Raw genomic sequence first — 21,876 nt, 5'->3', positions numbered from 1 at the left:
TTAATGGTTGTAGAAAACAGGATGATTCATTGTGCAGTGAAAGAAGGGGAACCCCTACAATATGCTGGAGACTCTTATACACAAGGTGACATTCCAGTATGTATTCATTATGCAAGATTAAATACTGACCACATGTAACAATGCTGCCATCTACTGGCCAAAAAGTGAGTGTAGACAAACAGCAACAACATACTGCTAAACCGAAAGGATAAAATTTGGACCAATTCATTTTCCCCATTTTTATTGAAATTGAATGTATGAAACAATAAGCTAAATTCATCACACATGAAAAACAAAGTAATAAAGAAAATCCGAGTGCCTTATGTTGAAATCCTCAGAGACGTTTGTACAAACCAAGATGAATTAAAATAGCACTTAGGAAATTTTAGGGTGTGGCTTCAGTCACACGGGAGAGTTTATTGGTTTTAAAAAAAACAAAAAACAACAACAAAAAAAAACAAAATATATATATTACCATTTACTGGCTTGTTCTATTCAATTCATAGTTTTCAATAAAAACAAATTCACACTACTTGGATCAGGGGTGCACAACTCCGGTCCTGGAGGGCCGGTGTCCAGCACAGTTTCCCTGCTCCAACACACCCACTTAAGCTGGAAATTAACAGATAAGTGTAATCAGGTGTGTTGGAACAGGTAAATCACCAAACTGTGCTGGACACTGGCCCTCCAGGACCAGAGTTGTGCACCCCTGAGGTTGATGCAGGTAATATGGACTTAGGCACTGCTGTAATCAATTCATAGGAATTTCAGCACAACAGATGCCAAGTTATAGACTGAGAAGATGGCCATAATAGTAAAACAGGACCAGAGAACTTGAAACACATGGAAATGCAGCCAAACCAAACACAAAGGCATGAGTTAAATCTTTGAGTGAGGCAGAATTGTGACTTGTTGGTAAGTAACATTCACCAGACTGCAAATGCTAAACTAATCATTGACTTAAAACCTGTGTGAATTATTCAGGTCCTGTATTAGGTCATTACCTTATCACAAATGCAGCCTGATCATCAGGCTGGACCAAGCCTTCCATTCAGAAAATGAAAGCTAGACTTAAAAGATGTTAGAAAATCTATCATCCATTTGTGAACATAACCAAGATGGCAAAACCCTCCCCAAGGCATCAAGGATGTAACTTATGTGATGAGCTTAGACAAGGAAATAAACATCACATAGTAGAGAGGGTTATAAAAAATTAAATAAAAATGTAAGAGTCAATGACTATTGAGCCTTTAACAACAGGATTACGTTCAGTCCCTAAGTCCAGTTCAGTATGGGTTCTCCATGACGCTCCTTCAGGATTAGGTGGGAGGCTTCAAGTTAGTGGCTAGTGGTGGACAGTGGAATAGTCTGGGCTTTTTGCTTGTTTACAGGAGAACATCTACAGTACAAATACAGCAGGGCTGCAGCTCCCTGCTTATGAACCATTCTCCTCCTTTGCCTGTTTAGGTGCTGGTGCTTCAGCGTCTCTCCCGTTGGACTCGAGAGCTCTCTTCTTTGGACCAGTGTTATCTGTGAAAATGAGAAAAGTCAGTCAACTCCTCATTCCTGTATTTAAACTGAGCTAGATACATAAAAACTAGAACTAGGACTGCATGATATGGACATAAAACACAACGTTTGATAAAGCTGTTGGCTATCATGACCACACCACCACACAAAGGCACCAACCATTATTGCACAAAATACAAATAGCTACTTGCATCAGGACTGCAAGCACGTTTTATGCACTGTGAAAAAGCGATAGAAGGAAGGCTGAGTGGTGCCAACACAAAGTCGGCAGAGTCGACGATGCCACAAACTTGAGCAGATTAGGAGAGAAGTGATGAGGCGATTACCAATGGGAATCGAGCAGGGTTTTTGTGCTTTATCTCTGCCACTGTGAAACGTTATGACCCTTTCTTGGTTCTTAAGTATTTGCTCCTACTAAAAAGGGAGGACTGGCAGCGAGACAGCAGCAAATCGCGAAGACCAAATACTGTCTTGGTCTTATACTTACACAGTCTGTAACCACTAGACAGTAAATTGCCAGTACAGACACTGAAGCGAAACACTCCTCTTATGAAGCATCAAAAGCTATTTGACTGCTAATAATGCCCACTGTGGAGAATTTGTAGCCTATGAAATGTCAGGACATCCTATGTGGTGCTTCACCCAAAAAAACAACAAAAAAAAAAAGTCACATATCCTCAAACTGCTTCCCCCCCTCAATTTGTGTTTGCAATCAGTCTACAAACAATAAATATGAAAAAAGAATAAATATGGTATATTTTTTTTTCAGTACAGGCATACAAAAATAAAATACATTGACGTTGTCAGAATAAAATTTAATATCTTCAAAAAGGTAGCGGAGAAATTACTTTTTCCAAGTCAGTTTGGAGCATTTCTATTGGTCCATTCATTATGACAATGTCTTCACAGATATTTGATGGCGATTTTAAATTGTCAAAAAAAAAAATGAAAATACAAAGCTTTGTCCTAACACCAATGATATATTCAGTCCTTAGAAAGCTCTTTAGGATGCTGATTTGTTGTGATAGTACCCATTGCTGCTCCACAAACTTTACCATACAACACCGAGTGAGAAGATTTAGCACAAACGAAGCATTTTTATAGGCTAGTAGTTCAGGATAGAGTAGCTTTTGAACTGTGCATGTCCGTGTTTAACAGGTTGTTTAGCCAAATGTTTAAGTTACTTGCTGTCCTTGTCAGAGCAGGGGTCTAATGTTTCAAATGTTCCCACCAGCCAGCACATTGTGCATGAGAATTTCTCCTGTCATCACGGCCCTTAATGACGTTTCTCAAATGCTCATAGTAATAACGAAAAAAAACAGGATTTATTGGGCAGCCCCAACTAATGCAAACAGAAAGGTATTGAATTAAATAGGAACAGAATAGTATAAACACAAAAAAAACAAAAACAAATGCATCACAGCAGATTAGAGGTGAGCTATATAACTATCACAAATTACATTTCTATACACTTTTCTAAGCATATCATGTGTATAGTAAGAATTTAAACACTGACCAACTGCATGTTCCATTAAAAAGTGATTTGAATGGGGCCTCCAAGCACTGCAGGTCTATGAATTAAATATTTTCAAGTGGGACTGTACTGGCATTTTCTCCTTACCTGCATTATCTTCATCACCACCACCGTCTTCATCATCACTGTCAAATTTGGTTTTCTTGCCCTGGAACTGCACATGCTCTCTCCCACCTTTGTCCCTGCGGCCGCCCCGGCCTCGGCCACGACCCCTGTGACCTCCTATGCACACAGATTATGCAAAGATGATCCACACAGTAACATAAGGCACCTAGACTTTATAAAGCAAATTATGAAGACTCTAGTCTAGCAGTCTCTGTTTTGGGTGTCAGTTTCTCTTGAACTTATGCTTCATGTCGAGCAAAGGAAAAAAAAAATATCAAGTCTGATATTATGCTGCTTTCCACAAGCACTTCAAAGGAATTTCAAAAACCGTTTGGTTACTTTAAAAGTCGTTACTGTGTTTATGCAAAAGGCTTAATGTTTGATCCCCACTTTATTTCACTTGTAGAAAAATATGTTTGCAATAACTTAATATACATATTAAGGACTAAGCAGGTTTATATTGAGGAAAACATCGCATGTAAATATTCATGCCAATAATATGTCAAGCATTTCAGTCCCTTGTTGTGATGTCAGCACTCATCAGTACTCAACCCTTTCAGATGTTTAAACCACCTGTGGCCCACAAGACAGCAGTCAAATCATTATTTAGGCAAAATCTACTTTTTGTATCAACATGAAACTGAGTGTTGAAGACAAATAAGCGCAAAGAATTAGCAAACAGCTGTTTTTTGCTAACAAAACCTTTGCAGGTGTTTTTTCTTATTTAAATGCTTTGGAGAGAACCCTGATGCAGTCAGCCCAAAGCATTTCTGTAAAAATGCATCATCAAAACTTCTCAAACCACATCAAGAGGATATTTCACAAAGTGGGACTTCTCGGGTAGCCCAATAACTTGGGCCAAAAAACAAGTCCGTCCAATAGTAGAGCTAAAGAACATTCCTACTGTTCAATCTGCAACTTTTGGCTTAAGTTATCCTGCTTTGTGAAATAACCCCCTGGCCTTTGTCAAGGCTGCACAGACTTGATGTGGTTTAGTACACGATATGACTTACCACAAACTATAAACATGAACAAACCTGCAGACAGCCACTTTAGACCAAAGGGTCTGTATTCAGAAACCACGTCAGGAGTAGAAGTGCTGATCTAGAATCAGTATTTAACAATGACCATCCAAATACGGAGAAATCTGATACAAGATCCTGCTCTGTGAATATGAGCCCTGGTATTGTCTGAAATGGTGGACTTTGATTATTTTAAAGCTTACATTACATTACATCATACTGTTTTCTAAACCACTTCAGCAAGCCAGTGTGACCTTATTGAAGATCTGGGTGTGGAGTGTATTGAGAGATGTTACAGAAAAGATTTGGGCTATTTGGGTGACTGCTGAATTGCAGTTTTTTAGTAACATTAGCGCTGTAGCTCAAGATCTAAACTAAAGAAGCAAAATTTGAACTGATGTGTCTAGGCTGAACTACAACATTGGAGATGAGTGGAAAATTAAATGAAAACTAACAAGTGAAAAAAACAACTCAAAAGAAAGCCAAGTGTGCCTAAAATTAACAGGCAGTGTCCTTCTGCTCTTGATGGGACTGATCAGTAGAACTTTCTACCAACACAGTGAAAAATGATATATCCATCAAAAAGGAATCTATACTTGCTTGACTGCACAATACAGACAAAAACTAGTATTGGGATTGCTATAAATACAGATTTACAGATAGAGCAGCCTGCTAAAGACAAACCTGGAGTTGTGTAGAAATATTACTCCAATGTGAGATACCTTTTCCTCCTTTGCGTTTATTCAATGCCTCCTGTTGACTCTCTATAATCTTCTTCAGCATCTCCATCTCCACATCTCCTTCCAGCACCTCCCACTGAACTGCTTTGTCTTTAACCTTCAGCTCTGCACCTCCTGCAGCCTCTTGGGCCTTCTGCAGGGCCTCTTTAGCATTTGAGCGGAACAAGATAGTGCCCTGGAGTTACAAAGACAAGCTGTGAGCAAACACAATCCAAACTGGAACATCAGAAATACACACTAGCTTTAGAGCTCAGGCTTGAGTTTGGTCAAAGCTAGATGTGGAAATCTTTGAGTAGTTTAAGTTATTATTTACTGTACCCAACAACAGGGTATCAGCACATCACAAAGACTTCCAAAGAGACAAGCTGGCCAACATTAGCTAACTAAGTCTTCCCATTTTACTATTTATCTGGCAATACATAGCCAGAAAGTCAGTGCTGGCAGAACAGATTGTCCTCTCATCAAATCTCCTTTCTTTTCCAGTTTAACAGTTTTGAATATTTCAAACAGTTTTTCCCCATTTCATCATCCTATTAAAGTATATAGCCAGAAATGGAGCCCCACAACTAGCTAACTTTAAAGCTGGTGGAGGGACAAAAAATGGTTTTTAAAAAGGTGCCCCTTATCCCCAAGGTGAAAACTATTTGCTGACAGCAGGCCTCACCTCTTTGGCTCCTCTTGTGAAGTCAATCCACTTGATTTGGGCATGCTCAGAGAAGATTTCATGGAAGTCCTCTCGAGAAGTCTGACCCAGGTCACCAGAAAACTTCAGCAAACAACCTCTCTGCTCATCCAGAGATTTCTGAAATAAGAAAGTAAATAAATAAATAAAAAATAATTAAGCATATATGATAACATTAAAAAGAACATACGATCATTAATACAAATGTACGCCTGTGTCCTACATTTTAACAATAAATAAATAAAACCCCACTCACCATCTCTTCCTCTTCAGCCTGTTTTTGCTTTTCTTCTTTCTCACTAAAATACACATTTTCACACAAGTCAGCCGTTGTAGACTCCCCACAATTAAATTATCAGATAAACAGGCAACAGGACATATTACACAGTTACATTACAAGCTTTGTGCCATATAATGTGAAACCTCTACAAATATCTGACCTTCAGCCAGGTCAATGAAGAGCTCAGAAGCATTTTCACACCCAATTTCAGTTCGACTTATTCAGTTTCTCACCTCCTGGCTTTAGCCTTTGCACCTGCACGACTCTGCTTTCTTTCCTCTGCCTTCTTAGCAAAGTAGTCCTCCCTTCATAAAAACAGAAAAGGTCAATATACCAGATTTGACTGTAGTGGTGAACAAGTAACTACTGTATTTAGAAAGTGTTGTCAGCGCAGCTAGAGCCAAATATGCTTACTGGGCACACGTGTGTCTTTAACTGCATTCACACTAGCTTTCGACTAGGGATGTGGAAATTGGAACCATTTGGATTAGCATTATTGAGAAATAACATTTATTTCTGTAGGGTTTAAAAAATGCTTTTTAGCACATTAACCCAGAGCCTAAAATAAATGACATTTATTATGTCATCAAATATCAGCATGACATCTGTCAAATCTTAACGTGCGACAACATTAATTATTTAAGCGGACATCTGCCGACACCGATATGATTCCAAGATCACTAAGCATCCCTACATCTGACAGCAAAATCAAACAAAATCACTGCAGGATTTTGCATCGCAGACTTCCAGTTACAATGAAGCATCGTACAAAACTTTGCTAAAATTAGCTGAACTGTGATATACAAATTCTCCCAGCAGCATGACCGCTTTAGCTGTGTTGACCTCTGAAGAGGTCCTTCATACAACAGCACTGAAGATCAACAATAAATGAAGCACTAATCAATCCTCCAGTCTCACCCTGGTCATGCCCATTTTGTAGGGCAATGCAAACCGTTAATATCTAGAGTGACAGCAATTTTAGGTAAGGGACATAATTCCAGCCCTAGGTGACCTTATCCCTCGAGTTCAATTATGTGTGTTCGCAAAGGGAACACAATACACAGAGCAGTGGTGACCATACAGGAATTAAACAGTCCACCTCGGTCCCGTGGACTGCGTTTACATAGTTTTTACTCCTCCTTTCAGTGAAAGCACCCTCAGGGCAAAAGGTTCTGGAGATTTATGCAGGTCATTGTTGTATTATAAAGGGGTCAGATTCAAACTTGTCCCCATTCAGAAGCTGAAACACAAATATGTTCTACCAACAAACCTGCCAGCCGGGCAATGCAAATTAACACCAAGTTGTCCTAGACTTGGACAATGCACTAATGGCTGACTTTCCAAAAACTAGATTAAAAAAGGACTTACAAAAGCTATTGATCACTGACACTGCAATTCAGTCCAAAACTCCTCTTTATCCATGACTGGGGAAACTGGCCCTACATATGATTTAGATGCTATTTGCATGGAATTAGTTTTACAAGAGGAGGAGGGGGGTAATGTATTTTTTTAACGGCCATTTCTCAGTGACTTAACGTCTGACTGTGCCATATGAGGTATTTTTATGAACTGCACACTCCGGCGTCAGTAAAGATGCCGGTACCTTTACTGTGCCACAGAAATCACATGCAAAGAAACTCCCTCATATTCTGTAGAAATGGAGTATGGAAGCACTTGTTTACTTGTGTTTTCTGTAGCTAAAAACCAAGCCTACATGTAAAAGATACTTGTCCTACCTCAAGTGTGCAACTCATTCATTAAAATGTAAAAATGACAAACATCTGATTTTACGCAGTAAATGTTGGCTGTTGGCTGCGAATTCCCAAGTTAATGACCGTGCCATTTACTAAAGTCAGCCAAACAGACTGGGCTAAGTTAAACAGAACAATGGTTAAATTGTTTTCACCTCTTTTCTGGAGTTAAGACATTGAGTAAACATAGCAGACACTGGCATCTCGCACATTTATACCGAGACTTCTCAACTTGTGCGCATCAGTCCGAAACATTACAGACATTGTGGTAAACTTGCATGACCCCACCTCCACACAGAAAATAAGCCAGTCCAGAATGGACTATACAATGTAAAACATAAGCAAAGACTTTTATGCAAATTTACACAAAGTCCTTGACAGTTACATACTTCATCAGAACGATCATGTCGTTTCCTTTGAACTGCTTAACATCGTCTCTAGCGACAAAGGCCTTGGCTGCATCCTCTGACTCCAGTACCGCAAAGATGGAGCCCTGCAGAGGGGGGAAGGGGGGGGAAACCTTTAAAAATTAAGTTTTATAAAACATTACCTCATACGGTTTGATGCACAATGCACCACTCCAGAGAAACTTACAGCATTATGCACACAAACAGCGCATTATATGTTCAGAAGAAAGCCATTTCTATTCAATCAAAGCTGCACAAGTGCACTATTTGGGCAGAGAAGCCATAGTTTCATGACCTATGCAGCACACTATATAGGGAGTGAGGAGCCACATCAGATTCATGAAGCGTTCTTATACAGGAGAACTGTTGGCACTTTTGTGCTCGAGTGTGTGTAGATTCTATTTTTACCCAAGAACAAATCCCAAAAACGAAAACAATTTTTTTTTTATAAACAGTTGGTGAATGAGGCCCATTGAACAGATTTGTCCATTTCTCTCACTACTCTGCACTCTAATCTGAATGTTTTAACCTTTAGAAGGATAGAAACTTCAAACTAAGCAACGTTAAACTAGGAAAAAGAATAAGACTGCATTACACACTGGTTTACAGTGATTTGCGTGGCTGATGCTTGTTCAAGATTCACAAATATCATAGCAGATCTAATGAAATATTTCCTCAAGCGAATCCACTGATACTACGTCATAAAAAGATATGCATGAGTGGTACACGGGGTACCCTCATCTACCTGTAGTCAGGGAACATAATTGCACCTTGATCCATTATAATTATATACAAATTATGTAAGTTGTGTAGACTCCACACCCCGTCTCATCTCCAGGCTTCTTATTTTATTGTTCCGTTTTAAAACATTAGGTTATGAAAACATACAAAAGGTGCTTTTCCTCTGGGAAAAACTTATTTAAGGTGCACAAAGCCATTAAAACCACTGTTGTACCTTTGAGGGTACATTTACATTTTGTTCATCAAGGTATAAACAAAAGGTGTACCTGCACAGTACTTTTATTTTCAACAGTGCAGATAACAATGCAGTGTACGCATGCGTGATAGTGGTGCACATGCACAATGCAAATATGGCAGTAGCCACACCACTGAACTAATGGATTTAAAAGATGCCATTTTTTCTTTATCCATAGGATGGCACTGTTTCTTTCAGGTGAGTCAGGAATCAAAAACACCACTACTCAAAACAAAAGTCATTATATTCACCTGTCTTTGTAAACTGTTCTAGATAAAAACACGTAAAATACATAAGTCAGTTTTAAATGCAGCTTTGGCTACTTCAGAAATAAAAGCATCTTTAATGCAATAGTCAGCATCTTTAAACATCTTGAATACAATTGATTCCCACCGCCAAGTTTTTGAAGTCACGAATATTCTCAAATGTCTACTGGAACTGAATATGAATGTTACCACGATTGGCAATTCCCAATTCCACTTATCCAAAAACTTAACAGCTCTAGAGATGAGGCAGCACTGCAGTGTGCATTGCTAACAAATGCCTTGGAAACTTTGCTTTTCCCTGTTTGCCCAATAAATTAGAAGAGATGACCAAAATGTGTGTATATATCATCTCTTCCAATTTATTGCCATTACAAACATTTATACAAAAAAAAATAAAAATACAAAAATAAAAATAATTCACACACAGGGTCGCTGCTTATTCTAAAATAAAAAAACTGGCTATACTGACCTCTGGTCCCCATAACCACTGTACAGAAAAGTCAGCTGCTTTCTATGTAAGCACCATCTTACAACCCCACCCTGTGACTTTCAATTACTTTGTTTACTCAACAACTGATGAATACAGCACTTTGGTAGAATCTGTGGAATTACCCTTTAAAAATGAAAAACCACTGGCAGCACTGGTAGTCTTACTTTGAAGGTCTTCTGTAGGCCTTTCCTCATTTGAATGTTCTCCACATTTCCTTTATCAGCAAGCCAGTCTTTAATCTCATCTAGGGTTGTGTCCAAGGGAAAGCCTTTCTGTGGAAGGATAATTAACTTTTAATATCAAAAATATCCAGCGTTCCGTGTGAGGTGATGCTAAAGCCTGACATTAGAATTAGAAAAAGCACAACATTTTACACAGTGCCTTTCATTTGCATTAGTAACAAAGAGAAAGAATTAGAACTATTCTTAAGGTGCCATCTAGAAGCATAACAATTCAAAAAGATTGAGTAGTTTTTCTTTCAATAAAGGGATTCATATCTATTCTCAACTTATTTCCTTTTGTTTTTAATTCACAAAGAATAACACAAAATATTACATAAAACAGAAAAATGCAGTAACTAAATCAGCCTTCTCAGTTATAGTAGCCTTAACTGATGCCAGTAGGCCAGCCATAACGAAGAAGTTTTATTCTGAACTGTTTCTTTTTTTTCCCCCCTCCTCTGTAATAGACAAAATTCATCAACAATGCCAACAGTCTGCCACTACCTCCTAAAGGGCACCAATAAAACTCACAGGTACTGTCTATGTACGCACAAAGCGTACGTACTTTGGGCTGAGCAGAAGCTCGAAACCAAACACTCATTTTGATTTCTTTTTAGTTACATTTTACACTCCTAGTGCCATCATTCAGCATGTACACCCACCATATATATAGACTTGTGTTTAACAGCATCCCTGTACTCCTCATTGTGCTCAGGTAGAGGTTTGCTTGGGCACCGTCTGATTTTGGTTTGGTCCTCGCTGATCTCCAGCAGCCCCGTTTTGGATTTCTGTAGCGACCTGACTATAACCGCAGCATCCGAGGTCAAACTTTTCAGCCTGCGATGAAAAATTGGTGTGAGAAGGGCACAAGAAAAGAGCATCACAGGTCAACAATTTAACTGCAAGGTCGATTCCAGTCGGCATGGAAAGCGCCCAGCCCTAGCATGACTGTACTTACCTGTTAAACTTGAGCATTGTCTCCAGGGTAATCCAGCCATCATCCAGCTGCATCTGCTCCTTCAGGAACCTGTCTCGAGGGAGATTATGGTCTCCAAAATAGTACTAAAAGAGCAACAGAGGACAACTGTGAGACAAATGTTAAAGCATACAGCAGTGGTTCCTAAACTGGTCCTCAGGGCCCTTCAGGATGGTTCACATTTTTCCTTCATCCCTACGTTTTGCAAATTGGGTTGGAGCAAAAAATGTGGACCGCCTGGTAGTCCCTGAAGACTGGGCTGGGAGCCACTGGCCTACAGAATATAGAAGTAGGCTGGATATTCTTACCTCTATCTGTTCGGCCACCTTCTTCTCCAGGGGAGAGATTTCTTGTTCTTCTGCCATCTCTAATACTATGATAATTAGAGAAAAGAAATAGGTAAGGCCTACACAATGGAGAAGAACAAATTTAACACCTGTTTGACTAAAGAAGAGTAAATAAAAGTAAACGGCCACAGCCAGCTAACTGGTTAGTTTGTAGAACCTCAAACTCAACCCCCTATTTCTTATTAAATCACTTTCCAAGATCGGTAAAGCAACAAGCGTAGTTAATTTTACAATGAAGCTATGACAACAAACCCCCTGTTACGTTCGTGTGCATGAATCCAGCTACTTCCTGCACAGAAGAATGCGAGACCACGTTAGTTAGCCACCAAGCTAACGCTACACAGATCAGTGGAGCGAGTCATATAAACTGTAACTCTACTTTTAAGTTAGGGATATGTATATAATATGTCCTGTAAGTAAATATGACATGATTTATTGAGATGTGTCTTGGCCACAGTTCAGCTGGACAGCTAACCTAAATTCCTCTGGGCCAGGCTGCTCTAAGGTTAGCTCCAAAGCTGTAACTAGCTAACCTTATTGCAACTTTACTGCACAGGCTGATGTTTTCTGAGACTGAAAGAAGCGCGTTAGAACAGGGAAACATGAAACTGCGAAGTGCAGCTGGATCTACAAGATCCAACGTGACATGAGCTTCACCACGCCACATGTGGACAACACACACATACGGCGGCCTGCAAACCCACATACACACACAACCTGCTCAGCTCTGCACAGACACTCAGACATACATTTTCATATACAGAAATCTTAAAAAAAAAAAAAAAACATTTCAAAAACACGACACTTACTTTTAGAACTTACTGCTCTGCTCTTAGCTGCACCGCTTCTCACTCACGTTGCTAGAGCGATTTTTCCCATGAATCCATGCGAGTTCGTGCATTAAATACGTCATTTGTAGAGCCACTGATGCACCCTGGGACATGGAGTTCGTAGAGTGTTTTTCATAGTTTTACTAGTAGTACTGACAAACCATACCAGCCAACCTCATCTTAATTGAAATACGGAGGTGGGTAATAGAAAAAGGGTAGGATTTGGTAAAAACCGTGAGTCAAACCAACACCTCCACCTCATACCCAAATTCTTTGTTCTCTGTTTTGGACCTACATAACATTTATCCTCTTATTACAGTATTATTTTGTGCACAGTCACCTAATAAAGATGCTGCTTAATGAACCCAAACTACTCAATAATAACAAACAATTAGATATCTGAGCATGTTGTGTATTTATTTGCCACGAATGCTGCATTTTTAAGTATTTTATACTAGTAAACACCAATGGCACAGCAATTTTTACAGCATGCTTAGGCAAAATGCATACTCTTTCCATAATCAGACTTCTCAGTGCAATAAATGCCACATTCGGGAGAATTTATTTTTGCCTATACAGGACATATGCTGCTTGATTGCGCTAAGCATCAGTTTTTATAGCCACTTTAAATGTCAGCACATGAAATCAGTACTCTGGTTGTTAGAAGTGAGAAGGCTGTATTGGCCAATATCGCTGGGGGTTGCAATCCAAACATATAGCTGATTACTGTTAGCTATTACTGTTATGATACTGAGTAGTGCACAAGAATTGGAGAATGTGAAAACCTGTGAGGTTTACAATTAATATAGCTGTGAGGCCACAGCAAATAAATAAATAAATAAATGTTTTACAAGTAAACCATGAGACTTGATAGCTATGATAAACATGGCTGAACATGACTGCAGGAACAAAATGTCATTACCAGGTATGTACATTTTCATGCTAACAGATGGCAACACAGATTCAGTGTCTGTTAAACTGTATTTTATTTTGCAACCATCATAACCACAACTATTTTTGAGACCCCATAAATATATGCTTGAAACACTGAATTTTGCATAAATTCTGCAATATAATTCATATTTATATGTAATTGTACATGTAGTCATTTGCTATGAATAATTATCATACAATTGTGCTGCTGTTTGAAAGACTTCAGAGACAATGTAAATAATAAAAACAAAGTGTTACGCCTGAAACTTAATTCATTAGTTTATAATATCATACAAAACACCTTCTTTCAAAGTCCACTGCATACAACAAAACAAAGCACACATTATACTTCCATGTTTAAAATACTGAATGTATATAACTACATGTATAAACTAACTGAAACTACTTCATGTTTCACATTCCATTTTATTTTTCACATTCTGTAGTCATCAATAAAGCATAACATGCAAATCTGAAAGGATGTCTTTCTAACTGCTTTTTGTGCATTTAAGTTATTGTGCATACTGTAAAATAAAACTCTGTCCAAACACTACAAAATGAATTAGAGCTGTCAGAAAATAGGTTCACCTAAGCATAGGCGTCAGTCCACTTTTAGATACGTTTTCCTTTGTGCTTTACTTGAATGATGCTCTTTGAACAGATTTACATGAATATAAAAGGGATGCAATTTTTAAATCTAGTCACATTCAAGTCTAAAATATCAATGGCCTTCATTAGGATTATTAAAAATAAATACATTTTAAAATATGGCACTATTCAGTAGCTCATTGCTTATTGGCACAAAAAGTCTCCAATGGATAGCTGCCTTACACCTTCCTCCTTGTGCTAAAGAATTAATTTGTACATTATGATAGTAGCGTACATTTTACACGCTGTACAAGCACACACAGCCATGAGAACGTGTCGGAACTGGGAGATTTCCAATAATCTCCCATGTGTCTGTGTCAGGATCATACCTTTCAATCGTGTCTAGGTATGCACCTTTGGAGAGGGAATAACCTCCAGTTACGTAAACACAACCGTTAATGACCACAGCACTGCACTCCATCCTTCTCTCCTTCATTTCAGAAAGCTCTTTCCATTCATTCCTCCCTGGGTCATAGCAGTCCACTGTGGCGTTCTGTCCCCCAACCAGATAAAGGCAATTATTCAAGGTCACGGTGGACAGACCATATTCTGTGGGAGATATCAAAAAATACAAAATAAAAATAAACAACTAAATAAACTTAATGACTTTTGTTTTTGTTTAGCAGCAATTTTCAGTCATATGCAAAAGTTTGAACATTGCTGGTCATATGACATTTTGTAGATTTTCTAAATGGAAAATAAGTTAATGCATCTTCACATGGAACAAATTAAAATATGGTATTTTTCTGCAAATTGTATTGCACAACTTCTACTTATTTGCTGAGTTTAACATATTGGAAACAAACAAAACATAAAATATAAAAAGGTGCTGTAACTTTTGCCACATTTTATGCAAATATGTTAAATTAAGCAAATAAACAGTAATTATGAAGTAAATGTGCAGAAGTGAGTTCTCTGTAGAGGATGTGTTAACTTGTTTTCACTTAGAAAAGTCAGCCTGTGAAAGGTTAGACATTAAAACAGATTATGTGGACAGTACTGCACTGACGTGCTGCTAGAAGAAACAGAAAAGCATGCTCTGAGGTTGAATTCCCTTGTTTGGTGTGGACCATCACAAAAATGAATTCTTACCAGCAGCGAACCGAACCAGGCTTCATTTGGAAGCAGATTGAAACCCGCGGTTTCTCCTGGACCACAGTTAATTAAAGTGCACCGAGTACAGCTGGAGTGTCCATACTTTTCAAAATGGACTGAACTAAAGAAAAAGCTTGATAGGTCCACACTAAACGAGGTAGGTGTGAAAATGCTCCTAACTCTTAAAGTTAAAATACCAGTGGTGATTCACCATTGAAATCTTAAAACAGAGAAAAGGACCTGGGTGAGGACAGGTAGTTGCAATGCTCCACACGTTCAGATCTGTTCGATACATCTGAATCTTTTCATAAGTGCAGGCCCCTTTAAAACCATAATGTCCACCAACAACGTAGATGGTGTCATATAAAGCACATGCAGTGGCGTTGCCCACACCTACAACAGAAGAAAATGACAGTGAGGGACACCACACTTGAGTATGACATTATTAGTGCCAGCTCTACCTAATAAGCAACATAAGCTGCTGCTTATGGCCCCACGGCTGGCAGGGGGCTTCTGGATATTTTACTGCACCATTATGTTATCCAAACAGATTATAAAGAACTGGGTATCTCACACTGTCTAACTGGTTTCTGCTGATTTTTTGGCAAAGCAACTGGTTGATCATGTCTCAAAAAAAAAGAGTGCACACATCTGGAACCAGAAAATGTAAAAGAAAAAGAGAAGATGAGAGGGAAAAGCTTGAAGTTAATGGTCTGTTCTGGGTTTTTTTGTGGTGTTAACGTTATGCCATTTTTTGGCTTGTAGTTAGACAAAAAGAAGTAGTGGATCTGGGCTCTGTCTAACAAGCCAGGTTCAACTTAGACAGGCTTTCTGACTAAGTTTTAGCTTCACAGATAATGGTGGTTTTACAACAGCAGTTATCAACTTTCTCTGCTGACCCAGGTTTAGATACTCAGGCAGTGATTAATCCTCATGCATGAGAACATAAAGGAATGTTTATGTTTATGATGAACAGTCAATCATTTGAAACATGTGGAGGAGTCGCCAAAGGAGGAAAAAGAAATCAAATATGTAGAAAGTAAAGCATTTATGGTAACAAAGCAACGGCGTTGCCACCATCACCAGGGTTAGATCCAACTAAGCTTAAAGTTAGCTGGGTATGCTAGAAATACTACATTGTGAGAGAGACCCTTGGGTCTAGAATACTAGAAGGGTTATCTGTCATTTAAATTGAAACTTATTGGGACCCAAAACACCTGCAATACACAAAGAAGCCAATTATAAATCTCCGTAATTTAGACAGCTAGTGGTAGTCATTGTTATTAGCATCTGGATTTACAGCATATCAGCTAGGGTTTAGGGCCCCCAAAAAGATAGAACTGGTCCTGGACATTATTATGATGTAGAACAGGATTAGTCAGTTGTTCTCATTCCTAGTCCTTAGGACTTCTCAAATGTGAATTTCAAAGGCAAAAAAAAAATTGCTACTACCCACTGCCCAGGCAACCATTTGCCTACTGTAGAGCTGCAGTAATCAGTTGACACTAAAGGAGTGTAGAGGCGATATGGCTTCGATTGTTTTGCTATAACAACATTTAATGATGGTAGAGGCTGGGAGAGAAAACGAAGAAGGCAGAATGGTTTGATCGATTATTTAACTGAATAACAGTACCCGGGTGGGAGAGTTATCTTATGTCCGTGTCCATATAGGACAGATATTAATGGTTAGAAAAAAATTCCCTGACGGTGTTCAGAGGCAGGCAAAAACCGCTACACTTCGATCAAAGATTACAGAGAAATGGAATGAGCTCACGATGACTATGACTAACATTTTGATTTCAGGTTCACTTTAAAACTGAACATTAGGACATGCTTTTAATAATCATCAATCATTACTGACATTGAATTATTACGCCAAGATATTTGGCCATATCGCCCAGCCCTCGGTATAATGTTTGTCAGCCTACCTTGCACCATTCTGGTTAGAGGAACCCATTTCCTCTTTAGAGGGTCGAAGAACTCTGTTTCTGCAGTGGGAGCACCCCCTCTGTACCCTCCCATCACATAAACACTTCCATGCAGAGCTACGGAGCAGTGATAATACCGTGCCCACAGCATAGGAGTGCCAAGTGTCCACGTATCTCTGTCCCCGTTATACACCCACACGGTGTCCAGAGCCTCTGTGGTGTCTGTGTGGTATCCACCAGTAACATAAACATCTGCGCCCAGCTGAGTCACGCTGTAGCTTTCTCTGGTGTGGTCAGGCATGTCCTGTCCCTGCACCCAGGAGTCTGGCAGGGACAGAAGTGGGTAATAACTAGTTACTTTTACTCAGCAACCTGTACATTTTGTGATGTGTAAATGTGAAAATTTGATGGATTTGTACTTCTCTAAGTACAATGATTGACCATATTCTTCTTTCATGTATGTTTTAAAATGAATACTCATAATTTCTTCTATACTGTTAAGCTTTATCACCTGTCTGTAAAGCACCTTGAGCTAGAAAGTGCTAAATAAATAAAGATTATTATTAGGAACCCCTTCCTTTGTAACTCCACTTTGCTGGTGCTCAGTTACAGACTGTAAGCCATCAATGGATACACAGTTTCTGTTAGCCATTTTTTAGCCCTACAACATGGTCACTTTCTGACCTCAGCTGTGCCCAGAGATGGAAGTCGCACACTGACCTGACTTACAAGTCAACTTGTGCTTGCGCTTAACAGACTCACCGTTTGACTCAGAAACAAGCTTAAAGACTCAGGGAACCTAAATCTGTTTTTCTTTCTAATTAGACATTGTACATTGACATAATTAAGCATGTACTAAGTACACACTTTGAATCATGTTCCAATGACCAATCAATGACTAATACATTTCTCTGCTCTCAATGTAAACTGGGCCCTAATCTTGGGACACACGTCCGTAAGCATTCCCGTTACAAATCACTGGGCACATATATTTGATAGCCTAAATCACCTGACCAGAAAATGCTAAAAGTACAGATAAGATATTCTGATATCCTAAATCTCCATAACAGAAAATGTTACCAGCATGAAAAGAATAAGTAGGATATTTTGACAGCCTAAGTCTGTACTGAATTAACATTAAAAACACAATAAAACATTGAAAACGCTAAGTTAGTATGCTATACTAATAATATGAACATACTCAACCACTTGATGGGTAGCACAAACTGTCAGAACAACTGTAATTCCATTCATTAGGACATCATGTTTGATACGACTTCAAATAACAAGCCTTTCGGTACAGAAAAACTGTCAGCCTAAAGGAAAGAATGAAGCACTACACGCAGTAAATGTGGTGTTTAAAGGAAAGAGGAAGACTCGCAATAGCTAATTTAGCTTTAGTTGTGAACTAATTTAGCCAATATTTAGCAGGTTCTAGATAATACAAGACTGAACAGCTAAACCAAAGACGCAAGACTCGGACTCTTATCCCAGAGACTCTACTCAGACTAGCACCCTAGGGACTCAAGACTCTACCCTGACTCATGTGAAGCAACTCGTGAACACCTGTACAAGCATCGAACACATTACGACCATGTTAGTGTAACGAATGAGGGGGCTGATAAATTGTGCATCAACAGATGAGTTACAGTCAGCAACTGTACACCTGTATAGTGGACCTATACGATAGGCAGAGCTCTTAAGAAGTTTGGAGTTTGTAACAGGAAGGTGCATGTATTTTCAAGTGGCAATACTTAACAACCTTAAGCTCCTATGCTGATATATGCTGCACTCCAGGAGTTTTGGGCCTGATATGTTTCAGCTTAAGTTGCTGTTTGTTAGACTACAACTAGGACAGGTTATTTTTTTTTCATTGATGTAACAACACTTTAACTTGAGTATAAGTTTTAGGCTACTCTACCCACCTCTGGTCTGCAGATCCCAGGCATGGACTTCAGCTAGGGGGCGCCAGTGGTACCCACCAATGACATACATACTGGAAGCTGGCTTTTTGCTAGTCATGTGGGAAGAGTTTAAGCTAGGCTTTAGCATTTGTGCAATCAGGGCACGAATAGTTGTTGAATCTGTGAATAAGTAATTGTCCCACACGTTGTAAGCAGAGTTAAAGCTTAGCTCATCTAAATTTAAACACAAACAATACATTAATTCCTGAGTGTGTTTTAACCTAGCTTGGCTATCATGGCTAACCCAGCGCACCAGTGCATCTAGCATAGTCTGTTCTTTCTGCGTGAGGTTCGGCAGTGATAGCACATCTCTTAGCCGTTCAGAACTTAGCTCCACAAACTCCTCTTGACCTACAAGCTCCTCAAACCTTGACAGAATGGTTCTCCTGGCCTCCATCTCAAGTTTTGTACACATATGCAACTCAGCAAAAGTCCGCATGCCCAAGCAGTTATCCACGTCCAGCAGGCGGATCAGAAAGGCCTCACAAGCCTGCTTCACTGACCCCAGCTGCAGCAAACTGGATGCTTCCATCAGTCTCTCCACATTGCCTTGAGTTACAGTGACTTTTGAAGTGTAAATAAAGTCAATAACTGCACCCAAAACCTCGCTGTCCACGCCTGGAAGCCGCACACACTTGTCCCTCTTCTCCCGCATGTCTGCGGTGAACATGGCTCGAAAGAAGGGACTCCGGGCTGCCAGCACCATCCGATGGCAGAGAAAAACACGTCCAGAGTCACTCAACAAGGTGACATCTGTGAACAGCCCCTCGGCCCGAAAATCCTTAAGAGCATCGAGCATCTCCGTTGGGTGTGATGGGTCACAGAAATCATAACTGTAACTCTCCTGATCTTGACTTGACATTTTTGATCCTGAAAAAAACACAGTTATTAGTTGTTTGCAAGGCCACAAAGCAGGGTTATTACAATAGAATACTTGTATGTGCACTGCACATCAAAGGTTTGTCTTCTTTTGTCAATGTATTATTTCAATGTATTATTTTCAAAGTTACTTTTCAACTAAAGCTGCACTTGAAGATTTTTTGGTTAAAAGCTAAAGAACTTTAGGAGCAAATCAAAATGATGGTGTCCATGTACTGCTGCAAGTCACACTGTAAACCCTGAAATAGTCAACATTGTACTAACGAAGAAATAATGACAATAGTAGATTATACACTTACATCCTCATAGGACACGTCCTTCACCAGTCAAGTGTCAAAGATCTTTTGAATACTCTTTTAACAGCCCTGCAATCATTAGATCACCAGCATCCAAAGCATATAATTCATTTAGGAGGCCCAAGTATCTTATTTTGGCAAAGAAGAGTATAGACTGAAAATTATTTTAATTATAATTGTTACTATATATTATTATAATTATATATTATAGTGAGAATAATTGATTCTAACATTCCAAAACTGATGCAACTGAATTGCCATCTTCAAATCAATGTATCACGATGCAGTGATGCATTTTTACACCTCTAATGCACAATTATTAATTGTTTGCAGAGTCACAAACAAGAAAAACAAGAAAAAAAAATCTCTGTTGATGCATTCATGTATTTTTTCCTATGAGAAAGCAGAGTCCAGTGTTGGCCACCCCATTGCAAGCATTCAACCAGGAGCTGAACATTTTTTATGAAGAAACACCTTAGAACCCTTCATGAACCGGCTATAAGAGATAAGTGATTTCAAAGCATCAAAGTGTGATACCTACCACTGCATCTCAAATGCTCACGTTACCAGATATGGTCATGTTACCCTTCAAAGTTTATAGACTGAACCTGTTGTAAAACCCTCTGCAAGGCCTGTCATTTGTAATAATCAGAGCCAAAACCTTCACCAAATGTGGGTCACAATGTGGCTTTTGATTTATAGGTTTATTTATTTACTATGGACAACACACATTAATCAACACAAAGCACATATGTCAGTATTAGCTAAATGGTTAATTTTCTATTGTATTTGGGAAATTAGCCACTGAAATAAACTGGATGTAAAAATGCTTTAACTGTGACTGAATATGAGCACGACGCGAACGCCAATAAACCGATTGGATTTCAGCTCCTGTAACATCACCGCTGGCTATCACGTTTCTACGGCAGCATAAGAGTCCAAGTGACAGAAATGAGCGTGATAATAATAAAAAAATGGCCCAAACAACGTATTAAAACGCAAACAGCTGTGCTCTACATGCAGTTTATAAAACGAGCTCATATTCGCTGATTACATTCCAGAGCGCACAGTGTTGTGTTTAAATTAAGGATAGAGCTGTTCAACGATTTAACAAAATTAACATCCTGCACAACCAGGGGAGACTTAAATGTGACCAGACAGTTCATGTCCATAAACTTACCGTGTTATCTTCAGACCAGGAATTAAAATGCTCTCGGACGGGGTTTCTGCATCTCCACGTTCATGCACGCTGTGTAATTTGGGTAGCGATGTTTTTCCCCACCCGTATTCCGGCATGTACGGCCTTCCTGCGCTGTGATTGGTTAGCAGTTCATACTTAAAGGAGAACTCCACCATTTAAAAAAAATCTACATAATTCAACACTTCAGATGTAAACAGTCATTCAGAGTGGTTTGATGTGAAACTTACTGATTTATAATTGCTCACTGTGTTGTGATAGAAACCAAATTTCTGAAGAATTTAATGCCTCTAAAATATCCCTTACAAAAAAAGTTATTACACAAAATGGTTAAGATTACGCTGCCTGGTGCCTGAGACATTATTTTGCGATAGCTTTGTGATAAAGGTTTGGCCTGAAACGTCTTGTTGATCAGTTTTAATCCGTTCATGGCTGAGGGGTATATGTAGGGTGTCGTACATCTTACGTAAGGCAAAATAGCCCCCCATCCCCCCCAAACAAAGCATATTTTTTCAGATTTTCCACTATTTTTACCATCATAAACATAAATAAAGTACATAAAAACTTACATAAAAACACGTTTAGGTTTACTAGTGGTTTTGGACAATGAATAAAATGGCTATATTTGTGTTGTAGTCAGTGCTCTGAAGAAGTCAGGGTTCTGAAGAATCCCTCTCACAGCAGTTCGCATTTTTCTATTCAGCCAAATTAGAAGTTTTAGTAAGAATTTTATTTGTATTGTCAGAACTGAGGATATGTGAGTCAGCCATGTACGCGG

The 21,876-nt window shown here is 39.0% G+C and overlaps 2 protein-coding genes across 3 annotated transcripts; both read right to left on the bottom strand.

The window, feature by feature from the left end:
* Nucleotides 1-220: 220 nt before the first annotated feature.
* ssb (small RNA binding exonuclease protection factor La) lies at nt 221-12,220 on the bottom strand. Of its 2 annotated transcripts, none has more exons than XM_036571483.1 (12): nt 12,137-12,220; nt 11,289-11,353; nt 10,963-11,066; nt 10,667-10,841; nt 9,948-10,055; nt 8,034-8,137; nt 6,127-6,198; nt 5,870-5,912; nt 5,596-5,733; nt 4,914-5,106; nt 3,152-3,286; nt 221-1,530 (listed from the first exon to the last, which is right to left on the bottom strand). In XM_036571483.1, exons 2-12 carry the CDS (start codon nt 11,343-11,345, stop codon nt 1,436-1,438), a joined length of 1,224 nt encoding a protein of 407 aa, XP_036427376.1. In that variant the 5' UTR covers nt 11,346-11,353; nt 12,137-12,220; the 3' UTR covers nt 221-1,435. The 2 variants fall into 2 exon arrangements, with proteins under 2 accessions (XP_036427376.1, XP_036427377.1); XM_036571484.1 differs by having other exon boundaries at nt 12,150-12,206.
* A 1,631-nt stretch (nt 12,221-13,851) lies between these two features.
* On the bottom strand, nt 13,852-21,139 carry LOC118807598 (kelch-like protein 23). The gene is made up of 5 exons (XM_036569634.1): nt 21,081-21,139; nt 18,687-19,595; nt 16,762-17,085; nt 15,074-15,226; nt 13,852-14,287 (listed from the first exon to the last, which is right to left on the bottom strand). Exons 2-5 carry the CDS (start codon nt 19,585-19,587, stop codon nt 13,977-13,979), a joined length of 1,689 nt encoding a protein of 562 aa, XP_036425527.1. The 5' UTR covers nt 19,588-19,595; nt 21,081-21,139; the 3' UTR covers nt 13,852-13,976.
* Between the last annotated feature and the right edge of the window lie 737 nt (nt 21,140-21,876).

This window comes from Colossoma macropomum, unplaced genomic scaffold (genome assembly GCF_904425465.1).
Source record: "Colossoma macropomum unplaced genomic scaffold, Colossoma_macropomum, whole genome shotgun sequence".
Taxonomy (NCBI): domain Eukaryota; kingdom Metazoa; phylum Chordata; class Actinopteri; order Characiformes; family Serrasalmidae; genus Colossoma; species Colossoma macropomum.
This window is presented reverse-complemented; position numbering and strand designations above follow the sequence as displayed.

Excerpts from the sequence above, each read along its gene's own strand:
- ssb (XM_036571483.1), bottom strand. The coding sequence starts at position 11,345 with ATGGCAGAAGAACAAGAAATCTCTCCCCTGGAGAAGAAGGTGGCCGAA. Across the intron at positions 11,067-11,288 it reads AGGTGGCCGAACAGATAGAG|TACTATTTTGGAGACCATAA; the intron begins GTAAGAATATCC and ends TTGCTCTTTTAG. Across the intron at positions 3,287-4,913 it reads TAAACGCAAAGGAGGAAAAG|GAGGTCACAGGGGTCGTGGC; the intron begins GTATCTCACATT and ends CTGTGTGCATAG.
- LOC118807598 (XM_036569634.1), bottom strand. The coding sequence starts at position 19,587 with ATGTCAAGTCAAGATCAGGAGAGTTACAGTTATGATTTCTGTGACCCA. Across the intron at positions 17,086-18,686 it reads CTGGGATCTGCAGACCAGAG|ACTCCTGGGTGCAGGGACAG; the intron begins GTGGGTAGAGTA and ends TGTCCCTGCCAG. Across the intron at positions 14,288-15,073 it reads AACTACCTGTCCTCACCCAG|AATATGGTCTGTCCACCGTG; the intron begins GTCCTTTTCTCT and ends TATCTCCCACAG.